At 57.9% G+C, this 25,925-nt stretch overlaps 1 protein-coding gene across 13 annotated transcripts in view; it reads left to right on the top strand.

The window, feature by feature from the left end:
• RBFOX3 (RNA binding fox-1 homolog 3) overlaps positions 1 to 25,925 on the top strand; it is a 106,432-nt gene that overhangs the window by 74,879 nt on the left and 5,628 nt on the right. For 5 of the 13 annotated variants that reach the window (XM_015879974.2, XM_032448351.1, XM_032448352.1 and 2 more), the window contains 5 exons: positions 4,853 to 4,896; positions 14,267 to 14,319; positions 24,450 to 24,701; positions 25,263 to 25,400; positions 25,769 to 25,822. In XM_015879974.2, the coding sequence (XP_015735460.1) occupies positions 14,269 to 14,319; positions 24,450 to 24,701; positions 25,263 to 25,400; positions 25,769 to 25,822 (495 nt within the window). In that variant the 5' untranslated portion in view covers positions 4,853 to 4,896; positions 14,267 to 14,268. Of the gene's footprint in view, positions 1 to 4,852; positions 4,897 to 13,974; positions 14,320 to 24,449; positions 24,702 to 25,262; positions 25,401 to 25,768; positions 25,823 to 25,925 lie in introns of those variants that run through there. The other 8 variants (XM_015879970.2, XM_032448353.1, XM_015879969.2 and 5 more) reach the window with 3 other exon arrangements.

The following is a 25,925-nucleotide window of genomic DNA, read 5'->3' as shown; positions in this document are numbered from 1 at the left end:
AGGGACAGTGGGATTTCTATCTGCAGAGGGCACTGAGACAGGACCTATGGCTGGAGTCCTGCAAAGGTTCAGTACTGTTGAGACCACTAACAGTATTTCAGGTGTGCAATCTAAGGTAATGACAGGGCTAATCAAATCTCAGGCATAAGCTGTGGCTTGTGGGGTCAGGAGGGAATGCACCACACCTTGCACAGGGGTGCTTAATTGCTTTTGTCTTCCCCTGAATCAAAGCAGACAGCTGGGCTGGGTGGACCTGGGGCTGTGCCCAGGGCTCACAACTGTGTGCCTGCTGGAATTCAGTTGCTTTTCAGCATTGCCACAGCTTCTGTTCTGCTTGCCCCAGCAAACGTGGGAGGTAAGTGAAAAATCCCTCCAAGTTCCCAAAGATGGTGTGATTGCAGGTCCTGTGGCCTGCCGCAGATAAAATGATGATTAAGGGGTCCTACCCTATAAGCAGACAACCATGTTTGACCTTATTTAGGCTCCTAATCAATTTGCCCCCGGTGTGATTAATTGAGATGCTCGCCATTGATTTTCCTTAAGACAGGAGGAGCGGTGGAGGTGGGATTTGCAGGGATGGTTGTGGGGAGAGCTCAGTGCTGATGGTGGAGCAGTGGTGGTGAGTTGTTGAGCCCTGTGCAGGACAGGGGTATCCCTTCATTGCAGCTTTGGGTCTTGCTGTTGGCTGCCAGCACAGTTCTGCCTCCTTCTTCTGTTTGCAGAAGGGTAACAGGGCCTACTGCTGTGTGGTTGGGTACTGGGGTATGGGAAGGACTCTGTGAACATGGGACTGGGGTGGGTATGGAGGGAGCAGGAGGACGGGACACATTGTGTGTCTGTGCTGCAGAGCCCTGCAGAGCTGATGGCTGCTGTGTGGGATGAGTTATGTGCTGGGGGATTCGGTGCTTTGGTCAATTATTGCAGGCAGTAAAGCACCCTGCTGCTGTTTTCCCTTGGCAGAGCTGAAGGTGGAAGGACAGGGCCTTGTGTTCTGCTGCCTGCACCTCCCAGTTCCACTCCTAGACCCCTCCACAGCACAGTGCGCTCCTGCCTGCCTCTGCATGGTTTCAATCTCCCATTGCCATGGGAAAGTCTCAGCATAGCAGCCCTGGGGGGAGCTGGGACCCCCTGCCCCGAGCATCCCTGTGGGGTGGGGGTGAGCAGCATCACCTCCATGTGAGCTGCCCACAGCCATCAGGGTGGGCAGGACTGTGCCCAGAGCTGCTCTTGTGACCTGAAGGACCTGCAGCATGGATGATTGGAAAGGATTTTCTACTTAAATTGCTGAGCAGATGGATTTACCCTGGACTGGTCCTTGTGGACTCTGGAACATTTTCTCTTCTGTCACGGTTCCTTTTTATGACCTGCCATTTGCTCCAGCAAGCAAGGAGAGAGCTCTTGGCATCCTGCTGCCATCGGGAGCGTGTGGGCACCGCTGCTGTGAGCTCCTTTTGAGGAACACAACCATGGCCAGCGGGCACTGGGCTCATCCCAGCCCTGGGCTAACAGCATCCAGCAGCATGCCGTGCTGCCCTGTGCTCTGCACACCTCCTGCCCTCCACCACCCATCCCTATGCAGCCCTGGGATGGAACCACCTCTCCTTCAAGCAGCATCACCTTCTGGCTGCAGGTGACATTTATCTGCAGGGTGGTGGCAGTGGGCACAGGGGCTGTGGTGGCCCTGGGGGTGGTGGGCACTCTGCTCACTGCAGCATCGATCGTGTGGCTGCTCGGGTTTCCACTGTTCCTGTTTATGAGCGATATTTCTCTTTCTTAGAAGAAGGGGGAAAAGATGACACACGATCTTCCACTGAAGCCTTTCCCCTTCCTCCAGCGGTGTTTCTGCCATTTACATTAAGGGCTGCACCGGCTTGGAGTAAATGGAGCAGGTTTGCAATTAGTTTTCAAAGTACTTATCTCATTAAAGTAAATGAATTATTGATTTAGTGACACTCATGCTTTTAGTGAGCGGCACCGTGCCATCACCGCTCCGTTCCCTGGCTCACCATGGCCGATCCTCACACACTCCCTCCTTGCACGCACGCGTGTGCGGCTGTGTGCCCGTCCATCCCCGTGTGAGCCTGGCTCTGGGTGTACAGCTGGATGTCCCCCAACATGTGGGGCTGCAGGAGGGTGAAGTGCTGCTCCACGGCCAAACGCTGATGGCTGCGCCTGCCTGCCCTGTGCCAGCTGCTGACTCATCTCTTTCACGCCGCTCAGTGGAGATTTAATCTCTCCTGTAAGAGAAAATACTCTGTTCAGAGGAGCCCACCTGCCCATGGCTGCCTCTCTCCTGGTACCAGCACAGGAGCTGGGTGTGCACCCAGCAGCACAATGTGAGCACACTGCACTTTGTGCCTCAGTGCTGCTGTGCTGTGGATTTGGGCACAGGAAGCTCTTCCTCTTCCCTCTTTCTCCTCCTTCTCAGGGTAGCGTTGTCTGGGAAAGGCAGTGGCAATGCAGCTGGAGCTGAAGGTCAGCACTGTTCCAGGGCACTCCACGTCCATGGGTGCCCAGCCAAGTGCCAGCTGTGTGACAGCTGTGAGCCAGAGGTGTGCCAGCTGTGTGCCAGCCATGATCTGGCTGTGTGTCAGCAGTGTGCCTGCCATGTGCTGGCTGTGATGATGCCATGTATCAGATGTGATTAGTTGTGTGCCAGCCATGATTGAGCCATGTGATAGCCATGATCTAGCCATATGTTAGCCACAATGAGCCACATGCCAGCTGTGTGCCAGCCATGTGCTAGCTATGATGAGCCTAGTGCTATCTGTGTGTGAGCTGTGATTGAGCCATGTGCTAGCCATGTGCTAGCCACGATGAGCCATAGAACCTTAGAACGGCTTGAGTTGGAAGGGATCTCAATAATCATTAGCTACGTGTTGGCTAATGCTAGCCGTGATCCAGTCATGTGCCTGCCATGTTCTAACCTTGTGTCAGGTGTATGCCAGCCAGCACTGTGCAGCAAAGCAGAGCAGGTCTGCTCTGTCCAGGCAAGAGGCATCTGCTGACAATATCTGAGAGGAGGTACAGGAGAAGAGCAGTGCTGTGCTGTCAGTGGCAGCCAAGAAGTGACTGCACTCTTTGGATCAGAGCTGGCAGTTGGGCGACTGTCCCAAACAGTCACTCAGCCTTGAAGCTGTCCCACTGCCCATCCCTGTGCCCATCCTGGTGCTGTGGCTCTGTTCCCACTGCAACAAAACCTACATGGGCTTGCATGGCTGCTGCCCATATTGCAGCAGAGCAAGAGATGATGGGGTGCTGGTTTCCTTCAGAGCTGCCCTGTAGGTCAGAGCATCCCATTGCATACATCCCTGCTAACACAGGGACCTGCCTCTGGGCCACAGCCCTCTCTTCTCTGCTGCCTGCATCAGTGCTGGGAATGGGGCGTTCCATCCTTCTGAGTTTAAGGATAAAAAAAAAAAAGATCCTTCTCATTTAATTAAAAGTGTTGACATTGTGCCTGGCCATCCCGCCCGCCAGAGAACGTGGTTATAAATTAAACATTAAACCTTTAATGGCCCATAAAGAAATATTCGCTGCTGCTTATGTATATAGGGGATATAAATAGAGAGGGCTGCTGGGGGAGGGGCAGGTTATTATTTTTCCTCAGCCAGATAATCTTTGCTAATGAATTTAATTAAAAGAAAAAATTAATTTAGGATTTTTTGGTGAAGGGAATTGTTGGGGGGGCGGGGGCAGGATGTACTTTGGGAAAGTTCTGCTAAGAAGTTCCCTGGGAAGGCACAGTGATGGGGCTGAGGGTGGGGGGTCCTCCCTGGGTGCCCACTCAGGGCTCCCCCTGCCCCTCCATCCCACCAGCTGGGGTCAGGATGGCTCAAAGGGATCCTGGATCAGAGGAGAGAGTGTCTGTGGGTGGGAGCACGCAGTGGTTTGCCACTGGGGTGGGGATGTCCCTGCACTGAGAACCAGGGGCTTCCCACCTCTATGTGCTGAGCTGGAGAACGTGTCTAGCCAGGCTGGAGCTTTCTGGAGGGTTTTTATCATAAGAGCACTAATGGAAGTCAGCACCAGCCTAATGAGCTGTGTTCCTCCATGAATCTGATTCATTGAGGCAGGAATTACCATAATTGATTATCCTGCTGTGCGGCTGAGAGCGGTGTTTGCTAACAGAAGTGCCTGGGAACCCACTCTGTGCTTCCAACATTGGGGTTGTGCCTTTGGGTATTGCTCACATGGGGCTCCGGAACAGCCCCAAGGCTGTGTGTGGGGCTGCACCACTATGGGGCCAGGAGAACAGAAGGGGATATAAAGGGACAGCATCCCAGGGGTGTTCTCCAAGCAGAGATCTTCAGGTGGGGAGAGGCTGTGGGGTCTTTGAGCTTTGAGGTCCGCAAAGAAGCAGTGAGCAAACAGAAGCAATCCTCATCTGCTCCCTCTCACAAAAAAAATCCCGTGCCATATGAGCCGCTCTCATTATTTCTGAGGGTCTGACATGATTGATGAACATTCGGGTTGGCACCGTTGCCAAAGCCAATTAGCTGAAGTGCAGCTTTCAGGAAGTTTTCTTTGAAATTCCGTGATCATCTCCAAGAAGTACCCAGTGCTGGGACAGCAGTGCTGGAGGGGATGGGGTCTGACATGGGGTGTCACTGGGTGACACGGCACCCTATAGAGCTGGGAGCACCAGCCAAAGCTGTGTCTGATGCCACCCAGCCTGGCTGCCTGCTGCTAACAGGGAGTGTTCTCAAGGCTCCTGGATGGTAGCATTCATGTTTATCCTCGTGTTGTAAAAATTTTGCTGGTCACTGAGCAAATAGCATTGCCTGTAAGCAGGTTTAGCAATAGCAGTCATTGATTTTAATTCTTCCTCCTCTTTCTTGTCTTTTCTTAGAGAGCCCAGCGCGAGCACCGCGGGAGGAACTTGGCTGCATAAAGGTACAGAGCTGTCCCCTTCTGATGAGCCCGCAGTGCTCATGTGCCCCACTGCCCAAACCCTGCCCCAGGATCACCCCAGGAAGGCAGGGACTGGGAGCTGAGAGCTGCATGTGTGGGGCAGGAAGCATTGGGCTTTGTGGGGTGGGAGGGCACAGAGCTGCAGGGAGGGCTGCTCAGGCCCTGGGCTCCCATCCCCGGCACCAAACCTGGTTCAGAGTGGCATGAATGGAGTGAGTCCAGGCAGCACCAGCCGGGCTGTGGTGTCTGTGGGGTGTTTGTGTGTGTTGGCAGTGTTATCTGTGTGCTGTGAGGCTCCGGGAGCACTCCTTATGGCCATCTATGAAAGGATGTGTTCTCACCTGGGTGATGCCATACCCAGGATGATACCCCAGAGGGATGCTGCTGGTTCATGGGGTAACACAGCCTGGCTGCTCTGCAGCTCGCTGAGCCCCAGGGTGGTGCTGATGGAGCAGAGAGCTGCATGGGGAGGAGAGTTCTGGTCATGGTGGGGTGAGGATGGCTCAGGTGTGCCTGATGGTGATCTGCTCTGCGGGCTGAGAGGGACTGTGAGTCTGCCAGAGGGAGTACAGAAGAGCTGGGGGCATCAAAGGGCCCTGGGCACCGGGAGCTGGCAGCAGATGTATGGTGCAGGCAATGGAGTACAGCATGTGGGCTGCATGTTCCCTGCTGCAGTCACTGTGGGGAGCACGCAGGTCCTGGGCACCTGTTGTGTCACCACTCAGGGCTGTGCTCTGGGTGCAGCACAGCTCTGCATGCCCGGGATGGAGCCGTGTGTCCATACACCCCTGTGCTGCCATTCTGGGAGAAACCTTTAGGGATGAGCTCATAAACAGCATGGGCTGGGGTACAGCCTGCCCCGAGCCTGCATGGCTGAGTGTTCAGAGAGGAGATCTCCCCTGCAGCACTGGGGACACAGCAGTGGGGTTGCTGTCCTGTGGATGCAGCCCTTGGAGCCTTGTTTTGACACAGGCTGTCTGTGGGGTCTCAGCTGTTGTGGTGACTGTAGTTTTATTTGGAAGCTTGTGTCAAAATGCAGCAGGAATCCTCTGCCCTAAGAGGACAGCATCCTGCCCGTCCCAACAGCAGTGTGGGGTCTGGCTGCTGTGACTGGGGCTGTGCTTGTAGGGTGTAAGGAAAGAGGGGAGAGTGTTATCACCAAGACATAAGAGGGGAGTAGGAAGCCCCCAGCTCCTGCTGCCTGCAGTGGTGGCTCCTCTGCTTTATCACCCTCTCCCGGTGCTGAATTATTGAGAGTGTTGCTTTCTTTTATTGCTGTGCTGGAGAAGCAATGCCTCAGCCTGGCTCTGCTTTGAATATGATTACGGGCCTGGAGATGTCAGAGCCAGCAGGGCCCCAGAGACCAATCTGCCACCCCTCTCACTCCTTTGCCTTCCCTTACTCTTATTTATTCTCTTGCTCCTGCGTCTGGTTCAGCGCACACGGTCCCTTTGCTCTCCTCTGCGGTGCAGAGCCCCACAGGGACAGTTGATTTAGTAGCAGCCACGCAGCGCATGCAGAACTGCCCTGTGCGAGCAGGGCTCTCCTACCTGGGGTCCCACTATGGGTAAATGGGGGGCTGTCCTTACACCACCGGTCCCACTGACCCCAGGGGTCCCACTCTGCCAGCTGCCCTGCACAGCATGGGAGCTCTGCATTGGGGCTGTGCAGGACACACTGTGCTGCAGGGCTGTATGGCTGCTGCTGAGGGTCCTGCTGTCACTGAGGGCTCTGGGTGCCCCCCTCCCACAGGCGGGTACTGGGAGCCGGCTGGCAGCTCGCAGGTTAATGGCGAGAGCCTTATTGACAGGGGAGCTTGGAAAATGCTGAGGTTGGACATCTGCCGCTCCGCGTGTCCGTGCGGAGCCCACGCTTCTCCTGTGAGTGCACACGCTGCCGCTGCTGGACCCCCACCCGCACCTCGTGCAGCCTCCTGCTCAGCCTCTTGCCCTTCCCTTTGCTCTTCGAGACGCTAGAGAGGATTTATTTTTCATCCTTCGCTCTCTCCCATTTTTGCTTTTCCTTTATGATGAACTAATTCCCCCCTGGCTCCTCACACCGGAGCTCCCCGCTGCCCATCCGGGCACATTCCCACGGCTGCAGCCCCCCCTGTATCCCCACAGCATCATGCCAGGCACCCAGCCCTAAGCACCCACTCCGTGCATTGAGGGCTGCAGCTGGACAGAGGGGACGGAGCCCACCGAGAAGCAGCACCCAGAGCTGCTCGCTGCCCCCCGCCGATCCGCAGAGCTGCGCTGCACCCATTGCCAACATGATGATGTATTTTTGGGTAGGTACCGCCATCAGGGCTGCTTCCCCTCCATCTTTGCTGGGGCTTTGCTTGGGGTTTTGAGTTTTTCCATGCCGGTATCGCTTTCCAGCAGTGCTGCCTGCCAAGGGAGTGATGTGCTCTTCCAGCCGGGTGCAGGCAGTGTGTGGTTGTGGTGCCGTGGAGGAGCTGAGCAAAAGCAGATCCCATGGCTGGCAGTCCCTCACCCAGCCCTGTCCTGCCCAGAAGTATTCCCCCCTTTTCTGGTGCCCCATATGGGTGTGTGGGATCGGTGTACAGCAGTGTAGGCACAGCTCCTGCTGGAAGTGCTGCTTAGATGGGGTGGGCTCTGTTGGCTGCCCCATGGATATCTGTGTTGGGAGAGGTGGTGTGATCTGTGCTTTGTGGGATGGGATGATCCCAGCCCTTCCCTCATCCCAAGAGGTCCCTGCACCTCTCCAGCAACTCTGTCCTTGATGGTGTGAGTTCGGCTGTGCTCATACAGAGGCCTTTGTGTGGGGTCAGCGCTGCAGCCCAGCTGTGGGGCTGGATCCAGCCTGAGAGTGGGGAAGGGATCTCTGCAGAAATCCCTGCCCTCCCTGTGAGCTCGGAATGGGGGGCTGGAGCTGTGCAGGTGCTCTGCAGCAACCATGCCCAGGGATGGGATGCTGAGTGTGGATATGGGTGCAAGCTTGCTGCTGGTGTACCAGAGACTTGGAGCAAAGGGGAAGGGACACATCGATCAGTGGGGCTGAAGGAGCTGATCCTGCTGGGGTATTAATGCTGCCTGGATGGGAGCATGGCTGGGAGCACTGCAGGAGCTCTGCGGTGGCAATCGGCAGCGGGCGGCTCAGTAATCGACACCGCAACAGGCTGAGATGCCAAAGCAAAACGTCTTCAAATTAGCCGTAATTGCAGGAGAAATAAAGAGCATGCGGGGCGAGTGGAGGGAGGGTTCTATAAATATTATGATTTTTAAAGTTTGCCCTGGAGTCCTAGAGACTGTTTAAACGCTAATATCCTGTCTGTGCATTTAAAAAGCCTTATAATGAGGACGGAGTATCTGCTTCCCCAGCACCTCCTGCCTCGCGCTCCCACGCTGCCCACCTCACCCATCACATCCCAGTGTGGTGCAGCAATCCCTATACCACCCCATTGCTGGGGCTGCTCCGTGCCTCACAGCCTGCAGTGCCCCTCCTGCCCCGTGCTGCAGCTCCGCAGTGCAGGTGTCAGCCCAGCACACGGCCCTGCTGGAGGTGTGAGTTCTCCTGGGTACCCACAGGGATTTGTTCCAAGGAAGGGGAAGCTCTGGGAAGGCACTGTGTTAAGGCTCTGGTTTCTCACAGTGCTTTGCTGTTCATGGTATTGAACATGACCACCCTCATCCAGCTGGACTGCTCCCACCTCTGGAGGGCACGACACTGAGTGCTTGCCCCAGGAGAGCAAGTCCTGGTGGCTCCTATCCTTGCAATGTGTCCCTGTCTCATGGGAAGAGGTCCCAAATCTGTCCAGGCCCTGAAGGGTCCACAGCCCCTTGGAGAGATGCGATGGGAGGGCTGAGATTGGAGTGAGCTGTGGGGAGGCCCCTCATCCCTTCTGTCTGCTGCTGGCCATGGGCTGGTGCAGGGCTCCCTGCTGCTGGAGATACCCGGCTGTGAGCCCAGGGTGCTCAGCAGCATCTGCTCTGCCACGGTTCTGCTGCCTGCGCGTTAATTCTCATTAAATCCGGGGAGCCCAATTGGCTTTTCATGTAAATATTTTGTCAAGTGAGAGGGCTTTAGGAAGGGCTGTGCTGATGGAAGGGGAAAAGCCAGGCTTTCTCACAGGTGCAGTATCAAGGTTGTGCCTGCTTTCCCTCATTATAGCCTGACCTGTGCTCCAGTGTGGGCAGCTGCTCCGTGCTCAGTCAGCCTGGAGCTGTGTGTGACCACTGGGCAGTGCAGTGCCCACCACCCCACTGCCCTGGTGTGCTCTGTTTGCCTGCAGCAGCACCAGGTGGATGGAGGAGCGTCTCAGAGCCCCATCCCTTCTTCCCTCCTCGCTGTGGGTGAGCAAAGTTTCAGCAAGCTGATATTTCTCCCTGGTTCCCATTAAACTTTCATGTGCTTTCTCTGCATTTCTGCTCCCTTCCCGGCTGTTCCAGCTGCTGTCCCAGATAGCTGCTGTCTGTTGTGATCCTCTCCTTATCCGATGAGGTCATGTTTGGTGCCGGTGACATCACCACCACTGCCTGGGGACCGGGACCGTGGTGCTGTGACCGGCGCTGGGAGCCTGGATCAGCATCAGGGCTGTTATGTGGGTCAGCAGCCGCAGGTGCGGCTCCCACTGGGATCAGTGCAGAGCCAAGGCTTCCTTGCAGTGGAAATCTCTGCCTTGTTTTGGATTTTAGAGCAGACAGCGGCTTCACCAACCCCCTGAGAGCCACCAGCGCATGGGGGGAACACAGGAAGAAGGCTTAATTGCTTGCAGAGGGGGCTCCCCCAGGTGTCCCAATGGAGCGATGCTGGACGCAGGAGTCCCATGCGGCAGCGTCCCACAGTGCTCACCGCTCGCTTCCCTGCTGCTGCATGCTCTGCAGCCCCACGTTCCCTCTCCCCAGCGACTTGCTGGAGCTCTTCCTCCTCCCCAGTCCTCTCTCCCCCTCTGTGTATTGGCTGCACAGCCATTGGGGTGCCTGGTGGCAGGGTGAGCCTCTTAGGGCTGTATCTTCGCTGCACTGCCCATTGCTGGCACCATGTGCAGCCCCTGTGTGAGCCTCGCTGCTGTGGTTATACACACACTCACTGCTGAGCCCCTCTCTATGGCTGTTGTGTTTCTCTGCTTGCAGCCTGCTGCCAGGGCTCCCTGCAGCCCATGGTTCCCATCTCCTTAAGAGATGTCAGGAAGCACCCAAGGCCAATTGGGACCTGGAGCTGGTGACTGCTCTCGGTGAGAGCCAATTCCCCCCAGCTCCCTTGGGCTGCAGCACCCTCCCCAGCATCCCACCTGTGCTCCCTGTGATGTCTTCACACCCTCTAGGGATGGTCTGTAATGGCCGTATTGGATTCAATTTCACTTGTGGTCAATCTGAATCTGCCTTTCAGACAAGGAGCAGTAAAGTAGAAATCTGTGGATGGCTGTGCAGGAGGCAGAGAGTGTGCTGGGGCTCAGGGCAGCCCCTGGTTGCTGCTGCTCCAAGGCTGGGAGCTGCAGTGCAGAGAGTGATGGTGGTGCTGGAACAGGAGAAAGTTGTTCAGTTTGTGTGCTGTCTGTGCAGGGTGCTGTTGGCCCAGTGAAGCCTGATGATGCTGCTCGGTAGCAGACAGGACGAGGTGGGTGGGGGAGAGCTTGGGCAGTAGAGCCAGGTGCGTGTACAGTGATGATATGGAGCAGGCTGATGTTTAGGCAGAGACTTTCCTGCAGTGCTGCAGAGCCCCTGGCACCCATCTGTCCCTTATCTGTCCTCTGGTCCACATGCAGCACTGTGTGCTCCTTGAGGACAGTGGGTGTGTGGGCTTGTGCCCTCACCCCAGCCCTGGAGCTCCCCTCGATCACACCAGATCCATCAACATCTTCATCTAATCGCTTTATGTCTATGACTAGCAACTAATGAGCTTTTAATTAATGAGTGCCTCAGCTTGAGGGCACTGTGGGCTGGGTTGGAGGAGAGGACCAGGTGTGTGCTGTGCTTGCGGGGTGCTTTACTTGCAGCTGCAGTCTGGTGGTACCCCGGTGCTTGAGGCAGAGCTCTGAGCTGCGCTCTGGATGGATGTCATCCTGATTGCCACCTTGGGTGAAGTTTTGCACTGAAAAGAGGAGCTGAGCACATGGCAGATGTGACCACGCATCTCCTGGCACCGCGCAGCTGCGCTGGGCCACCATCATTACATACACCCTGTACATCCCAGGGGCAGCACAAGGTTTGGCTTTACTGCAGGCAGGTCCCTCCTTCCACCCCTCCTGGCACAGCATCAGCTGCCAGGCTCCAGCACTCTGCTGGGCTCTGAGCTGCTGTCCGGGGCTGCTCCCACCCTGGTGCCACGCTGATCTCCCTCTTCCAGAAAACAAAACCGAGGAGCCCTCAAGGGTTCATTTAATATAAATAAAAAATGAAAATAGTGTTGATTTGAAGGAAAGCCAGCCCCATCCTGTGCATGGGAGTGCATCGCCAACCCAACCCCAAAGGGCAGAGAGAAAGATGTGCTTAGAACTGCAGCCCTGTGCAACTTCTGCCTTTGATCATATATCTTACATGTGCCCTTTGCTTTCCCTCTTCTGATATTTATTAGGTTTAATTTTACTGGGACACGGCTCTAAGTGAGACAGATGGAACGGGGTCTGTGTGCCTGGTGAACACTTCTTAATTAAACAGATAAATAAACTTTCCTTCCTGGAGACTTGGAGTTTTGGAGGGGTTCCTCTGGGGCTGCAGCTCTGCGGGGCTGCACAGCTCCGGTCAGGACTCCCCATCACGGCTGTGGCATCAACTGGGGTGGGGGGAAGCAGCAGGGTAAGGGGAATGGGCCATGGACCTGTTCCTACCCCAAACATCCCTTCTATGCTTGTACCCCATGGATGCTCCCCACTGCAGTCAAGCAGACACTGGGGATGGCTGCAGGAGGGAGAGAGGAGATGCAAGCACTCCTCGAATCCTTGAGCCACACCTGGTTCCTCCATCCTATGGGATTTTACATCATGTGCAGGAGCACAGAGATAACCACTGCTGTGCTGGGGATAGGAGCACAGGGCGTATGTGGCAAATTCCTGCTGCTGATGGTGCAGAGGGCTCCTGGATGGAGTGCCTGCAGCCTATTGGGGATGGAGCTGGGCACGGCTGCCAGCACCCCGATCCCTGCTGGAACACCACCTCTCCTCCCACCTCTCCTCACCCCTCGGTGCTGGCCCTGCTGGCACAGGGCAGTGCCAGGACTTGCAGTGCTGCCACCCGCCAGGAGTGTGTTTGAGTCACCCTGCCTGGAGCCAGGCTCCGGGAAGGGGGAGGACGGGCAGATGACCTCATCCTGGAGCTGCTCATCCTCAGCTCTCACCTCATGTGGTTTGCTTTGGTTGGATGCTGTGGGCCATTTCCTTCCCTTTTCACCTCTGCGTTAAGAGCAGCGGGGGTGGCTGCTGGGCAGGGCATCCTCACCGTGTGTCAGGGTTGTGTGGTGCAGACCACTCACCACGGCTGCACAAGGGGCTTTGGGGACGTGCTCCTCTGCCCTTGCGCAGCTGCCCCAGGCACTGGAGCATGCAGGGGAGAGCAGCGTGGAGGCTGTAGGGTCTGGAGCTAAGGGGGCACAGGGTCTGAGCACTGTGGTTCCTGAGGGTCTGGGGTCCCTCATGGTCCCACAGCAGCTGAGGGTGCTGCTGGCAGTGGATGCTGCTGCCTGGATCCTTCTGTTTTTGGCAGTGAGGAATGATGGTGGTGAGAACAACCCCCAGTCTGAGGTCCCCCTCCCCAATTCATCACCCTGTGTCCCTCAGCAGTGCATTCTGCACAACAGCAGGAACCCATACAGGGTTGAGATGCCCCTGGCCCCCAGCTGCCCTCTGTTCAGGGATGGCTTTTCCTGGAGCAGTTGTTTCCACAAGGTTCTGCCTGGTGGCCCTGGTGGCCATGCAATACACCTCATCTGATGAGCATCTGCAGCAGAAACTGGAATCATTGCAAGTGTACCAGGACACTGCAGCATGTCGCTATGTCTAGGGATACTGTGGAAAATCCCAGCCTCCAAATAGGGCCGTTCATGTGCTGGAGGCTTCAGAGGAGACAGAGCATCAGCAGCTGCTGGCACAGACCTGCCTTTGTGCATCACATTTGGCCAAGATGGAAACTGAACGGCACCCAGGTTTCATTACCCACATACCCCAGGACAAAGCCATCCCGGCAGCGCTGCGGTGCCAGCCCCCACGTGCGGGTGGGCAGCGCGGGGCGAAGGGCCGTGACCCCCCTTAGCAATACCCGGTTGTGGGGCACCCGGGGGTCCGAGGCGGGATGCAGCGGGGTGGGAGCGGGCCGAGCACACGGGGCTGCCCCTCGCGGGTGCGGGCACGTAGGCTATTGCCATGGCAGCTGTGACAAAGGTGTGCGTGGTATTGATTCGTCAGGGCAGCATCCCCGCAGTGCCCCCCGGAGTGCGTGGCCGGGGCCGTCGCGGGGGGCCGCGACTCGGGGAGGGGCCGCACACCCGTGTCGGGGCCGATCCCCCCCCAAACACACCGGCGTTGCCGCGGGGCTGCGGCTGCGGGAGGAGGAGCCGGGTGCGGTGCGCGGCTCCACGCGCGTCTGCGTGCGTGTCTCCCGGGGGAGAGCGTGGTGCGTGTGCACGTGTCCCGCTGTGTGTGCGTGGGGGGATCCCGGGGCCGCCGGCTGGGCGCGGGGGGAGGCGGAGGAAGGGGGGGGAGCGGCGGTTGCGGGGCTCCCGGTGCGGTCCCGGCTCCCGGTGCCGCCGCATCGCGGAGCATCGCGGAGCTCCGCCGAGCACCGGGGCAGCCCCGCAGCCGCCGCAGCGCCGCCCCCGCCCCGCAACGCGCGTGCCCGGGGCCGCCCGGGGCCGGGGAAGCCAACCGAGAGCGAGAGGCAGCGGCGGAGGGGTTAAGTGCGGGATCAGCTGTTCTCATGTCATTACGGATTCTCTTCATTTTACACAGAGCTCTGTTTGATGTCTGAATGCACAGGGGACTCCCCCTCCTCCTCCAACTCCCACCCCTTTTATTTCACTCCCTCACCCTCTCTCCCTTCCTCCTCCCCTTCCTTTCTCTCTCTCCCCCTTCTCCTTCTCTCTCTCTCACACGCACACCCTTTGCAGACCGTTCATTCAGTGCCAGTGTCTAATGGCACCGAAGTAAATAGCCGAGCATTGTTCCGGCAGTGTCAGAGCAGAGCGGGGCCAGCCTTCCTCAGATGAATTCCTCCTAAATAGCGCCCGAGGGGGACGGGAGGGGACGGAAGAGGAGGGGGAGAGCCAGAGGGGAGAGCCAGGAAGACAGAGGATAAGCAGTGTGTAGAAGAGGACGAAACTGCGAGCAGCTTCACGGCTACCTGTCAACACATGCTGTGCTCCATGGCTAACTCGGGCTGCCTCCTTGTCTCCAACTCAGGCATGCTTCCTCACTCTCTCCCCTGTCCTCCAGCCTTCCTCTACCTCCAACAGGTAAGTGACCCTCTTCTGGGGCTTTTTTCTGCTTTGTGGCTCACACGTGCTTTCTCTAAGCGAAGGGTCAGAGTTTAACCTCTTCCTCCCCGGTGCATCCTTCTGTGTCGCGTTGGCAGCTCCTGCTCCTCGGCTGCGAGTTGGGTTGGCTGCGGGGTCCCTTTGGTTCTGCTGCTCTGTTTGGTGGTGGGTTTATGGCCGGGTGCTGCAGGCGGGTGAGCAGGCACGGCTCCAGCTCCTGCTGCTCAGCACAGCATGGAGCACTCGCTGCTCCGTGCATGGGGACCGTGCTGCTCCGGCCCATGCACAAGGGGAAGCGAGGAGCTGCATGAGTGCGTGTGCACCCGGGTGTGCGTCTGTGTGCTGTGTGTGGTCACGTAGGGGTGGATGGGGCTGCCCGGCTGCAGGCGTGGGGTGCTGCAGGTGCATCCCAGGAGGGTGCTGGGCCGGAGCTCGTGCAGCCAGCGCTGCCCTGCAGGCACCAGCAGGTCTATGTGCCCCTCAGCTTCGCTCCCAACTTCCCGTCAGGGCTCGCAGCTCCTGGGTGCTGCTCGATCCCACACGCAGAGTTCCAGGCTTGCCATCCCAGGGGACGCACGGTTTGAGAGAGGCAGTGTTTTCTTCAAAAGCCTCTTTGCTGCATCGGAAATCCCAGCCTCCCAGCCGGGCTAAACTGCTCCATTTGTGCTTTCAGGACTTTAAAAATTCATAGCATCCTACTGCGCCCTGCCTGGCCCGCACACTCACCTGGCAGCTGGGGACAGCGGCCGGCACGGTGCAGCCCCACGGCCTGGGCAGGGGATGGGGGCTGTGCATCGCTTCCCAGAGCCCGTGTCTGCTTGCAGCCAGCACGCAGCTGGGCTGGGGTTGGGGACAGCAAGGCCTGGGCTGCTCCATGCAGCGCGTCGGGGCCGGGCTGGTGCAGCCGCTGCTGGTTACACAAGTGTGCGGAGCTGCTGCATGTGCAGGGGTCTGGAGCTCGCGGGGCTGCTGCAGAGGCTGGCCAGAACGGTGCGTGATTTATTCCACCTTCCTGCAGGCAGAGGCTGTGGGCGAACTGGGGTTGGGCTGAATTTCGATCTGTGCTTCCCTGGGCTGCGCAGAGCACAGCAGCTCATCCGCAGCCGCTGCTCGGCTGTCCTGGTGCACCGGGGAGGCTCAGGGCCTCTGACACTGAGCAGGAATCATCCTCAGGCCCCCACCCATCCCTGGGGGAGGGTTATGTGTGTCTGCAGGGAGAGCAGCAGATGCTTCAAGGCGGCTGCTCCATGCGTTGCAGCACCCGGCGCAGAGCGGCTGCATTGCCCTCAACTCCCGGGCTGTGCTGGTGCTGGTGCCGGTGTTGGAGGCTGTGGGGGATGGCAGCAATTGGAGCCAGCTGAGGACGTGGTCCTGGAGAAGACCACTGGTCTGCGGAAGGAAAAGTGCTTGTCTCAGTGCAGCTCAGCCCTGATTGCACCCAGCAGTTTCTGGGACCTTTGCTGCCCCGTTTGCTGTAATTTGGAGGTGGTGTTGTGCCCGTCCTCTTGCTCTCCGTGATGCTTTCTGCTCCTCAGCTGCAGGTTTGGCCTCACAAGCAAGAGAAGAGGGTTTTATGGAGAGATTTAGAGCCAGGTTTTCACCCAGCGGTGACTGAGGTGGAGGCCAAAGCCTCTATCCTGTCTGTTGCTGAGGGTCTACTCTGCATTTGGAGATGATGTTTCTGGTGCAAGTTGCAGCAAGATGTCAGGCACAGGACGGGGCTGGCAGTGGCCACGTGGGGAATGGCACAGGGAGCTGAATGGCACAGTGCAGAGCTTCTTGCCCTGTCCATCTGAGCAGCAGACACATCAGCCCTATCCCACTCACTGCGCAGCGCTCTGTCCATGGACTCACTGCATTTTGGATGCGACCACGTCAATGCGCCCATGCACCAAAGCCCACAGGGCAGCAGTGCTGAGTTTATGTGGCCCCAGAGCTCACCTCATGCCAGCCTGGGCTGCTTCACACAGCTGGAAACACCTGAGAGAGTTCAAGAAACTTCCAAATGCGCTGTGGGAAGTTCAGCTCAGGGTTAGGGTACAAGCCTGGCATCCACATAGCAGGACGGGTGGCACACAGCTGGTGCAGGTGTGTGTGCTGGTGGTACTCAGTGCTGGTGCTGGGTTCTGCTGGGGGTAGTGGGACCTGGAGAACAGCAGTGTGCTCAGCAGTCCCCACTGCTTTACCTGTTCCTGCAGAGGCAGCTCTGTCGGTGTTGCTCCCTAGCAGCGGTGGTTTTGATCTTGATGGTGTTGGAGGGAATGACCAAGAAATGGAGCTGTCTGTTGGCTAGGCAGGAACCGCGGGCAGCCTGGCTGTGGCAGCTCACTGGAGCTCAGCTCCTGCCTGGTGCTGCACCATGCCGCAGCTCTGTGTGTGCTGCAGAGCCCGGCAACGTGGGACCCCTGGAGGGGACATGAGGTTGGGAGCAGTGCTGGTGGCCAGAGGGGATGGGAATGCTCCTTCTATACCCAAAGCTGTAGCGCGGTGCTGTGCTCGGGCAGGGCCTCACATGCAGCGAGACCTTGGTGGTTGCATTTAGTTAACAGAGGAATCAGTCACTGCTTGAAGTGTCTCTGCTATAATTATATAAGAGCAGCTAATCACTCCAGGAAGAGACACACTGCTGACCCGGAACAGCCCTGGGCATTGAGACTCAGCATCAGTGTTAGAGCGGAGGAACCCGGCTGTAGTATCCTATGCTCATGGGCACAGTGGGGCTGGATGTGAGGGCAGCTGTGGGTGGGCTCAGCACATTGGGGTGTCCATGCAGCCCCCAGCACTGCCCAGCACCAGCGCTATGGGCTGATCCAAGCAGCACCCGGCTGCTGGGGAACAGCCTCTGCAAAAGGCTGCTTGGAAAATTCCTCTCCTAAAGGGCCGCTGCCAAGTTTAGCAGATTATATTTTTAGGGAGCAAGTCTATTCCTAGCAGTGTTGTAGCTGTTGCAGCAGCGGGTTTGTTTAAATGCTGGTTCCATCCCCTGCGTGCACATTCCATGGGGTGGGAGCCCGGACCCCATCCCTGCACAGGAAAGGTGGCTTTGGAGCTGCAACAAATCTGTTTGCCTTTTCTCTTTCTTTTAAATATATTGAAAGCACCAGCATTAATTTTAGCTTTTGTGAAGCCGGTTTTCCCACAATAGCTGTAATTTAGGCCTACCCTGCCTGGCGATGCTCTTTTTATAGGTATATTCTTATTTTAGTGCTATAGTGATGGGTGAATGAGTAGATTAAATTAGATTTAGTATCTATCATTCTTTAAAGCGTTACAGGCGGTCGTTGCAGGGATGAGGTGTAATTAGGCTCAGCCGCCCCGTGTTCCCCACATCCACCCCCTGGGTGCCCCCGTGCTGCCCACACCTCACCCTAATGCCAAGTGGAGGCAATGGGGGTTGCATTTCCCACACGCTGGGCAGCTGCATCCTGCAGCACAGCTGTGCCAGGGGGCTGTGGTGTCTGGCACAGGGCAAGCATCTACCCTACAGTTCCCATATCCCCTGGCAAGCCCTGCTCCCCTGACCAGTGTCTGTGTGCCGAGTTCTGGCTTTACTGCTCCCATACTTGCTCAGCACACAGCTGGCTCCATCAGCACCCCCAGAGTACAGCCCCCCCCCACCACCACCCCCACGTCCTGTCTGCGCCGTGCCGAGCTTAGAAATTGGCTTTGCACAGCATCAGCAGGATTTGCTCCAGCCTCTGTGTAAGCAGCGCTGCTGAGATGCGATCCCTGGCACCGGGAAGCGATTACACAGAGTGAGACGAGCGCTGGAAGGAGACCCGCGGGGAGGAGGGACTCCATAGAGATGGTGTTGGGAGAGAGTGGTGTGCAGGCAGCCCCAGCCTCAGCGCTGGGGACACGTGGGTGCCACTGCCTGGGGCTGTGGGGTGGCTCAGCATCTCATCCACCTCCTCCATCAGAGCTGCTGTGCCCGCTGTTGAAATCGCTTCCTCCAGTCCTTCGTGGTGGGTGCTGGAGTTGGAATGTGGCCGCGGTGCCAAGCTGGGTGCCCACCCCTGTCCCAGCAGCTCATGTTGTGCTGGTGGGGCTCACTGCAGGCTGCACCAGGCAGGGCTGGCTGCTCGCTCCCCCTCGCCGAAGTGCTGGGCTTGCAGCACTTTGTCATGATTTTCATCTCATCTCCGAGCAGCAATCCTTCACTGCTCACATTACCCAAGTAGAAAATGACACATAAACTGACATGATTGCTGCTGTTTCTCAGTGCCACGCAACATCTGTTCCCTTGGCGGTGAGGGGGAAGGTGGGCAGGGGCTGTGACGTGCCACACGGCCCCCCAGCTTCTCACCCTTTGCTCCCATCCTGCCGCCGTGCCTCCTCCAGCCGCGCTGCAACAGAGCTGGGAGCTGAGGGCAGCTGGAAGTGCTGGGGCGGTGCAGGATGGCAGTGGGGAAGCAGCAGGAGGAGCTGCACTTGGCTGCCCACATGCCCCGTCCTGCGCTGTGCTGGGAACGCTGTGTCCCCATAATGTCCCTATTGCCTCCTGCACGCAGCCCACAGCTGGACAGGAGCCTGAAGCAGCGTGTCCTGAACCTTCCATGCTTTGCAGACCTGTTCTCTATTTCTCTCTGTCTCTTCCCAGAGCCTCGTGCTGCTTGGGGGCATCTCTGTGCAGGTGTCCAGCTGCACTGAGCTCTGCCACCATCCCCTCCTCGTGTCCCTACAGTCAGCTCAGTGCTGGCTATAGCATCCTGCAGGCTCCTGTCTGAAATCAAAAACAGGGAGAGAAGAGTGAGAGGCAGACGACGGTGGCAGCTTATTTGTGATCTGCATTGTGTGGGGAGCTCTTAATTAGAGCTAATTAGGCTAATTAACTTGCAAATGAGAAACTCGTCTTTTTCTCCTTTTCTTTTACAAGAGGAAAAAATCAAATACAAATAAAAAGCTGAACGACAGGACCGGGACCGAGGCTGCTCTGTACCTGCTGCAGAGCCCCTTTGGTTTGCAGGATGCCCACCCGGGTCCTCCCTGTGACCCCCAGCACCAGGACGAGGGTGCACCCTGTGCCCACTCCTCCCTCTCACATCTCTGGTCTCCTCCCCTCTCTCTGTGCTGCAACACCCCAGGGGCTTTGTTAGCACAACTCGGTTCAAATGTCTGATTAGTCTTTAGGAGATCGAGGGGTCAATTTTCCACAGCTCCTTCCTCTCCATTTAACTAATTTAACTGCACGATTGTTACAAATTTCATTTTATTATAGCCCTGCTTCTCAGTCCAATTGAATTACCAAAATCTCATTTTCTCAGAAGTGCTGAATATGTAATTAGAGGAAAAATTATGCTCCTGACTGCCTATTAGAAGAGGTTCGTGTGTGAGCCCAGCTCCGTGCACAGGCGGCTACGTGGCTGCTGAGCACCCACGAGTGTGCGTGCCGTCACGAGTGTGCACGTGGGGAAGTGCTGGATGCAGCTGTGCCTGAGCCCGTGGTGGTGGGTGGCAGCGATGGGCTCTGCCAGGGGATGTGGCTGCATCCAGAGTCCATGAGAGCACTATCACTGTTGGGCTGTGGGATGCAGGGCTCCCTGTGCTGGGCACTGAGCACGGTGGGTAAGGCAGAGCAGGGCTGCAAGGCTTGCATGCTGCAGCTCACACTGCAAGAGCAGGCAGGAAAGCAGAGCTAAGGGATGCCCCAAGGTAGGAATGCCTGCAGGGGCTCAGCAGGAGCAGGTAGTGCAGCTTTGGTGGGCACTGCTGGGGACGTGGCTCCTTTTCTATCCCATTTCCATGCTTGACACATCCATGCTTATGTCTCTTCCATGACCAGCAGCCCAGGCCCTTTGGTGGCTGATACAGAATGAACACTCCTGGAAATCCTGGCAGAATGCATGCAAACATCTATGTCTGCGCTGCTCCACCGGGCAGGGCAGGGCTCCACATCCCACAGCAACCAGGCTGCCACTTGCTGCAGCCCAACACACCACAGCCTGGCCCATCTCCAGCACAGACACAGCACAATCCATCCCTGCGCAGGTCCGTGTGAGCCCAGGAAATGTCCCAGGCATGTAGGGGGGGGTTGGGAGGTGGCGGCATCCTGGAGCCCCCACCAAGCACCCCCGTCTCGCCTCAGTTACACAACATTATCATTTCATAATACTCTGAAATATACATGAAGTTGGCTGAATGCAGATGAAATTGCACCATTTACTTCATGAATATTTCATGCAGCCTCAGCTCCGAAGTTTCCGGCTGATGGAGGCAGGAGCCCATGCTGGACCCCGTCTCTGTCAGTCCCGTGCTGGAGGTGACAGTAATGCACAGCCAGGGCAGCTCCAGGTGCCACCAACCAATGGTGCCACCCATCTCCCAGCTCATAGCACTCTACAGAAGGGCATCCCCATTGCCACTCACTAGAGCTGCATTCTGTCCCCTCCTGCTCCTGCACCACTCTGCCCTGGCTGAGCTTTGTGCTGTGGGTCCCCTCCTGCAGCCCTGCATCCTCCCCGCTCTCTGCAAAGCTCCCAGTTGAGCATCCATTGAGCAGATGCCATTAGCGGGCTCTTCCCCCCTCCCCTGCCACATCCTTAATGAAGACATTACAAACGTGGCTGCCACCTCCAGCTCCTCGCCTCCTTTCACTGCTCCTTCCCCACTCCTTGTCCTGAAGCACCGTGGGCTGTGCCACCAGCACAGGGTGGGCAGGGATTGCCCCCAGCAATGGGACATCCTCACCAACAGCCCCCCACAAGTGGGGCCTCGTGACCTCCCCCCAAGCCTGGATCTGCAGCTGTGCTGCCCCGGGGCCGGGAGCACTGCTTTGTATGGATGGCGCAGCATTTTGGGTAATGAAATATTCACAGGTCAGTGATTCCTTGAGAAATGACGGGGATCAGTCAATTCCTTTTCAGGGAGTAATTTTCTTCCCCTTCACGGCCTCTGTTTCATGTTGACAGTCATTAGCATGAGAGAGCGGCTGGATCGAAGAGGGGACGTGTGGCTCTCCGCAGATGGCCGTGCAGGGACCCTCATGGCACCATGGCTGGGACATTCCCTTTGCTGCAGCCCTGCTTGCACTGCCCTGCTCTGGAGCAGCAGTTGCAGATGCTCTCAATGCATCCTTGCACACAGGAGCAGAGCACTCTGCAGAGGCCACAAGCAGCCTCAGCCTTTCCCAGGCTTCCCCCCAGCTCCAGCATTGCGCAGGTGGGCACAGCACAGCACTCTCTGCCTCCTGCAATGCATTGCAGCCCCATTGCAGCTGCCCCGATGCAGGTGGAGCTGCAGGCTGCCCCATGCTGGTCAGGACCCTCCTGAAGGCAAAGCATGGGGATGTGCCGTGTGCCACTGGTACCTCTCATTAGCACCATGCTCTGCCAGGTGCACCGACGCTTCCTCTGTGTTGGTGGGGTTTCCAGTGCATTATTTGACTTAAAAAGGAGAAAAAAATGTGAAAAAAAATGGCGTCGTCAGCCCCTGAGCTGACAGGCACAATCACCAAAGTGCGGCGTCGGCAGGAACCGGCCCCACGCGTTAAATGACTTGAAAGGAAATGGCCTGGATTGTGCTGAGGAGGCAGAGTGCGGTGGGGAGAAAGCAAGTGGAGCAAGCAACAACAACAACAACAACAAAAAACTTCATTAATTAAAGAAACTCGTTAATGAGGGACATTTAATCAGCTAAAGATGATATCCGCCCCCTGCCTGCTATGGTGCAGGGATAGCCGGCCTGCTGCGGCGGGGGCTACGGATGGGGACAGGGATGGATATAGGGCAGGAGATGGAGACAGGACAGGGGATGGGGACAGGGGTGGGTTATGGCTGTGCTCAGGGAGCTCTGTCCTGCTGGGCAGTGCAGGGAGGTGGCTGGCTCTGCTCGTGCCCCAACACTGCCTGTTTTGCTCTGCTCGGTCTCGGGCACCGCGCTAATCTCCTGTCTCATTTGCTAAATGAGGGCCACGGGCCATTAATAACCAGAACATCTTTTAATGAAAATGCGGAAAGCCGCCCTACAAAGTGCCATGCAGGAACATCCCCTGAGCTCCCGGCAGGGAACTGCGGCGCATGGACACCCGTTGGAGCACAGCATCGTGCTCTGAGCTCACCGAGCTGCAGGCACCTGGATGCAGGGCTTCCATCACCCTCACCCCAGGGCTATGTGAGCACAAACCGGGTGCTGACAGCAGCTGTGCCATGGGGCTCTGCACTGGGCTGGGGTTTCCTGGGCTGTATGTGGCACAGGGAGGGGTGGGCAGTGTGGGGCGTGAAGCTGAGCAGCAGCAGTTGTCAGCAGGCACTGCTCAGCCAAGCCCCTCAGATCCTCATCCCCTCGCAGGGCCCTGCCCCACCGCTGCCAACCTGTTGGGGGTGGCATACAAGAGCCATAGATCTGTGCCTCTGCAGCACCAGCAGCCCTGGAGACAGCGAGCAGCAAAACAGGGGAACCTAATGGTCCCTGAATGAAATAATACTTGGGTAGACAAGCACTGCAACAGCCCTAATTAATAACAGATATGAACGTGACTGTCAACAAAGGCTGGCGAGGAGCCACTGGGGTCCAAAATTCACATAGGTGGTGTAGGCACCTGTCTGCATACCCTGCCCACCCCGTGCCCCATGGCTCCATTTGCATTGGCTGTCTCAGGGCTGTTGGTCCCACAGAGTGCCCCACTTCTGAGGCACAGACCATGGCAGGGGCTGCCTCTGTCTGGTTGGGACACACTGCCGGGTTAGGTTTACCCATCCAAAGTGCCCTCTCCTTGATTTTCATATCTAAAGTGAAAACCTCCCTGGTAAAGCCTTGGAGGAGGAAGCAAGCCGAGCACTGATGAGCAACAGCTCAATCCGTGCCCTGTTGAGGGCTGATCCTGGTTATAGTGACAGCAAGGATGAGTGTGCAGTGCAGGGGGACTGGAGTGCTGTGGGATGCTGCCAGCTCCGAGCTGGACATACAGGCAGGAGGGTTGGGCATGGGGAGTGTAGCCATGGGGCTGTTGAGGACCTGCATGCTGCTGGGGGGAATTCAGTGCTGGGGTGTTAGGGGAGCAGACAGAGAATGGGACCAGAGCCCCATGGGTGCCATGGGGGCAGTGCCGTGGCCCTGCTGTCCTGCAGTACCGCCGTCCCGGCTGATGCTGGCAGCGCATCTGGCTGGCGCGTCCTCGAGCAGCTGAGTCAGCACGGGAGGGCGATGTGAGGCTGTGAATGACTTGCAGTTATGTGCGGGGCTGCTTGGCTGCGTTTGCATGTGGTCCCCACCGTAACCCCCGGGCGCAGGCACCGCTCTCCATGCAGGTGGGGAAGCAAAGCAGGTGGGGGATTGCGGCCCCCCCCCCCCCCCCTTTCCCAGTGTCCCTCCGCACCATAAATCGGCCGCACACACAATTAAGGAGCTTGTCTGCACGGTCTGAGCCACAGATGTATTTCATGGGCGAGAGGTGGTTGTAAAGCATCCGCGGGGGCTGCCAGCGCTGTGCTCGGCTGCCTGCACAGAGTACACGTGTGTGTGAGGGGGGTTATGGGGAGTTTGCAGAGGGCTGTGGGTAGGAGAAGCCCCCCGACCCCATGGCAGCCCATGGCACAGGTGCAGCTCACCTCATCTGACCGGGTTGGCCGGGCCAGCTGTGTTACAGCAAAAAGCCTAATCAAACATTTAGCAGTTAATTGATGCCTGCCTGCTGTTTGCCAAGGGCAGCTGACACTCCTGCCCTCCAGCCCTCTCTGTGGTGCCCTCCCGGCTGGGCTCCAAGCACGCAGGATGCTGCCCTGCTACCCGACGTGCGCAGCTTTCTCTGTAGTGCTTTGGCTGCTCTTTGCCCCGTGTTACCCTCCAACCCGAGGGCTGCCCTGGCTCCCATCACCGCGAGGTGATGCATGAGGTCCCCTGCCCATCCCCGCTGCAGCACGGCCTCGGTCCTTGCCATGCCGTGTGCTCCAGTCCCCCATTGCCCGAGCCTCAGCAAAGGGGGTAAGTGAGGCTCGGAGAGAGGAGGGGATGAGGGCTCAGCTGCGGTCGTGGGGCAGGAGTGGCGAGGCACAGGGATAGCGCAGGCTGTGGGGCGGGGACTGAAGGCTGGGATGGGGCAGGGGGGGCTGCAGACCCTGACACTCCGGGGTCGTTGTCTTAGAGGTGACGGTTCGGCGCCCGCTGTCTCGCAGGGTAACCAGGACGCCACGGCTCCGCCTGACGCGATGGCACAGCCCTACCCCCCGGCCCAGTACCCCCCGCCCCCTCAGAACGGCATCCCCGCAGAGTACGCGCCGCCACATCCCCACCCCACGCAGGATTACTCGGGGCAAAGCACAGTACCGGAGCACGCCATGACCCTCTACACACCAGCACAGAGCCACGCCGAGCAGCCGGGCTCCGACGCCAGCACACAGTCCATAGCAGGGACACAGACAGTACCGGTAAGGGAAGGCTATGGGGAGGGGGGGGGTGCTTGCAGTCCCTTGGGATGCCAGATGCCCCCACTATGCCCAGAGGAGCAGGAGCCTGCAGTGATCAGCTCACTGCCTCATAGCTAACCCCCCCCCTCCCCATCCCCGTCATTTCTAATCACTTGTAATCTACCTGCTTGGCTGCTTTCCAATCAGATAGCTTCAATTATGTGGTTGTAATGCAGCTCTGGGGGGAAAAGTGCTGAGCTGAGCACTTCCTAGCCTGGCCACTGCAGCCTTGTGTGGAGGGTCTGCCTTCCTCACTTCCCTCCCCCCCCTCCTCCCTGACTGTGCCTGTGTGCCACCTGATGCTCTCTGCTATCACTCCCATCCTCACCCCCACCTGCCTGGGACCCAGATGCTGCTGCTGCTGGCAGAGACCTGGAAGGGTAGTGCAGTGCTGCCTGGAGAGGGGGGAGCGTGGGGCCAAGGGTGTCCCTGGGCACAGAGGAGAGGGACACAGTCCCTAAGTCAGGTTTTGTGGTGCTGGTGAGGGGGATCTCGGCTGATGAGGCGGCTGTGCTCCTGCAGCAGACAGATGAGGCGGCACAGACAGACAGCCAGCAGCTACATTCCTCAGACAACACAGACAAGCAGCAGCCCAAGAGGTTACACGTCTCCAACATCCCCTTCCGATTCCGGGACCCTGACCTGCGGCAAATGTTCGGGGTGAGTGTGGTCCCGTGCAGCCCCCTGTGTCCCATGGCTCAGTTCAGGCTCCCTGTCCTCATGTCACCGCAGGGCTTTGCTACAGTCCTTCTCCTGAGCCCACCATGCCTCCCCCTTCTGCTGGTTAGTGGGGTTTCTGCCCTGGTTAGCAGCTGAGCTCTCGGCCCTTGTCCCCCTCCCTTCGCCTCTCCCATCCTTCATTATGATTAGGGGCACTGGGGGCTCATTACCTTTGAAATGACCTCTCTAGGTCCTGGAAGGGAGAGTGTGGCAGGTGGGATGACTGCACTGAGGGACCCCAGGATGAGCCCTGTGCTGACAGCCCGGGGGCTGTGCAGGCTCTCACCCTCTGCTCTCTCCACTTGCAGCAATTCGGGAAGATCCTCGATGTGGAGATCATTTTCAATGAGCGGGGCTCCAAGGTGGGTGCCACCATTACAGCACAGCCCGGCTGGGTGCACAGCTCTGGGGGCCGTGTGCCAGCTGCCCCACTGCTGCCCCATCCCAGGGGGCACCTCCCACAGC

Source organism: Coturnix japonica, chromosome 18 (genome assembly GCF_001577835.2).
Source record: "Coturnix japonica isolate 7356 chromosome 18, Coturnix japonica 2.1, whole genome shotgun sequence".
In the NCBI taxonomy this organism is placed as follows: domain Eukaryota; kingdom Metazoa; phylum Chordata; class Aves; order Galliformes; family Phasianidae; genus Coturnix; species Coturnix japonica.
The sequence above is the reverse complement of the archived record's forward strand: the minus strand, read 5'-3'. Positions and strand labels throughout refer to the sequence as shown.